The 2,979-nt window shown below is 32.8% G+C and overlaps 1 protein-coding gene across 1 annotated transcript in view; it reads left to right on the top strand.

The window, feature by feature from the left end:
- Positions 1 to 2,749, top strand: part of LOC106876195 (40S ribosomal protein S21) — a 9,334-nt gene extending 6,585 nt beyond the window's left edge. The window contains exons 4-6 of the mRNA XM_014924636.2: positions 1,260 to 1,331; positions 1,803 to 1,858; positions 2,701 to 2,749. Coding sequence (XP_014780122.1) covers positions 1,260 to 1,331; positions 1,803 to 1,858; positions 2,701 to 2,710 — 138 coding nt within the window. The 3' untranslated portion in view covers positions 2,711 to 2,749. The remainder of the gene's footprint in view (positions 1 to 1,259; positions 1,332 to 1,802; positions 1,859 to 2,700) is intronic.
- Positions 2,750 to 2,979: the final 230 nt, after the last annotated feature.

The following is a 2,979-nucleotide window of genomic DNA, read 5'->3' as shown; positions in this document are numbered from 1 at the left end:
ATAAATCCAGTAATGTGCACAACTCTTCTATAATAATATTTTGTTGTATACCCAATTGAATATTAGCTAATAACCCATTTTCTATAGCGATGTTTGAACAAAAATTTAAATAATTTTATATTTTGTTGAATTTACCTGTAATTAAAGTCACTTTGTGACAAAAATTTTGGTATAGAATTGGTTGAGAACCTTTCGTTAATTTATCTTCCAAAAATCACATTAATATGTTGATAAATAAAAAAGTTAGAGTTGTTTAATGAAACCAGCCTAAATTTATGATTATGTTAGAAATTAATTGAAACACATAAGGGGTGTAATTTGGTTAGAAATATGGTAACGAAAGGGTTAAGTAACAGTTTTACATGCACTACATAAGACAGGATAATCACAGCTTGAAAGTTTTTGAACCATGGGCCTGTTCAATCAAATGCAACAGCAAATTGCCTCTGGACCTTATCAGTCACCATGTAAAACAAGTTCAAAATTTTTTTGCTTTTGTCATTGATATTTGTTTCTGCTCAACTGTATATACGTGGTGGTTGTGATATCAATATAAATGAAAAATCTTGTATAACCTATGCAGAAAGTTTATTTCTTTCTCTATACTACTTGTAAGAGTTGGTGGCATTCAAAAGTTTTGGCATAGTCAGGCTTAAATAGATCAGATGTCACTACTATTTGGACAATGGTTTTCTTCAATGAGTAATTGTTATTACAAAATGTTATGTAGTAGTAAAACCATGAACATAAATGTGTGTTCAAAAGGGGAGAGCAATGCTACAGCCCTTGCTGGCAGTGATAGACTTGCTAGTAATTTTACCTACATGCACACAAACACGTGTACACATGCCCGTACTCTCAAACATACATACACAAATATACCTTTCAATCTACTTCACTGCTGCCATTCTTGTGGTTTTCAATTCACCATGCTTGCCGGTACTCTAGGTTTCCTTTGTAAAAGAGTTGTGTAACTTGTATGTAAAATGTATCACCAAAGTTGTCAAATTCCTGTTCACATAGTACCCCTGTGTACAGAGCCTAGTCTTTGGGATATAAATTGAGGAAAACTTTCAGCTAATTTTTTACTCGTAAAATTATCTGGACAAGCACCTCTGACATTAGTTTCCATATTGTTTGTTTTTTTATCTTTTGGCAGTTTGTGTTGCAAGTTAAAATGGCTTGCATACACACACACACATCAGAATTGAATGTGGTTTTTATGTGATTTTATTTCTAGTCTTTCTCCCTTTTCTCAGGTTGATGTTACTACAGGCAGAATGACAGGTTCAAACAAAACATATGCTATTTGCGGGAAGATTCGACAGATGGTAATACCCTTGATATATTTCAACTTGGCTCATTATTATAATGTTAATATTGGAAAATTGCTAGATTATATAGGAAGTCTGTTGTGATTCTATCTTTATTTGTATATAAAGCCAAAGTCATCAAATTCCTGTTCATGCTTCATTTTTGTGACTGGGGCCAAAACTTTGGAAAATAAAAAGAGGAAAACTTTCAGATAATTTTCCATATAAAATTGTCTGGACAAGCACCTCTGACATTCTTTTCATTGCATAGATAATGGTGTGCATCACTATTAATTGGTGGTACTGAAATATAGAATTTTACAAAATGAAAGGTTTGTCAGATTTGGTTCTAATATATTTTGAATTAACTTCATCTTCAGTAAGTTCCTCATATTTAGGGAGATGCAGCCTTAGATTCATAGTAACATTTGTTCATTTCTTTTCAGTGCCTTTTCATTAATTTATTTCTCCTTTCTCCTCACTTTACAGGGTGAATCTGATGACAGTATTTGCCGTTTAGCAAAAAGGGATGGAATTATTGCAAAGTAAGTTGTGAAAGTTTGTTAGTTTGGACTTGGTATTTTTGGTGGTTGTGTGGTCAGAGTTTGCTTCCTTTCTACGTGGTTCCAGGTTCATGTGGCTTCTTCTATAGCCCCAGGTAAATCAAATCCTTCAGAGTGGATGAGACTAAAAGAAGCCTATCATGTTTGTCCTCTCACTTCCACTTGACAATTGGTACTGGTTTGCTTTATGTCTCTGTAACTTAGCAGTTCAACATGAGGGACCGATGGAATAAATCCCAGGCTTATAAGAAAAAAAAGATTCAGTATTGTGGTCAATTCATTCAACTAAAACCCCTTCAAGATGGTGCCCCAGTATGACTGAAAGAAGTAAAGAATAAAGATATACATATATAAAGACATGCTTAACTCTAAAAATATTTATTTTTAGAAGAATTGTTTAGTGCACAATATTATTAGTTATATTGGTTTCCAGCAGGGCATTCATTGATAATTAGCACTTTTGGTGGTGGAAATAAGTGGCCTTTGTATATTATATTAATTTATTTGCAACAGGCTTCTGCAATTTCTATCTACTAAATTTCAGTAGGGTGCAGTGGCAATTGGTCAACCCAGGGCATTGCTAGAAGATTTCACCTTAATCAGTAGGATTGAAACCGGAACTATGTGCTTGCAAATTTCTTAACCATGCAGCCATACTTACACTAATGCATTAATTAATAGTAAATGCGGTGGGAACTTGATTCAAATACATTGAAATATTTTAACTTTATAGAATTTAATTTTCTATTATATTACATGTCTTTCAAAACTTAATTTCAATACCTATTGCAGTTTTATGAGAATTTTTTTTCTTTTTCTTTCAGAAATTATTGAATATGGCCTGCCAAATAGAAAATAAAATTATAAACTAAATTTAGTGTTTGTTCTTTTGTCTTTTGAGTTTCTATTTATTTTCACTTGTCCTGTCTTTACTATTAATACACTTATAAATAATGAAATGAATCATGACTATTTCTTCAATTTCAAACAACCCTTCCATTGTTGCCTCTTGTAACAGGATCTGTGCTTGCATAGAATGCTTGGATCTTCAGCACAGCCCGTCACCACCTGTTGCTGCAGTCACTCCTTTCTGAAAATCAGTT

The sequence above is a fragment of the Octopus bimaculoides genome, chromosome 9 (genome assembly GCF_001194135.2).
Source record: "Octopus bimaculoides isolate UCB-OBI-ISO-001 chromosome 9, ASM119413v2, whole genome shotgun sequence".
In the NCBI taxonomy this organism is placed as follows: domain Eukaryota; kingdom Metazoa; phylum Mollusca; class Cephalopoda; order Octopoda; family Octopodidae; genus Octopus; species Octopus bimaculoides.
The sequence above is the reverse complement of the archived record's forward strand: the minus strand, read 5'-3'. Positions and strand labels throughout refer to the sequence as shown.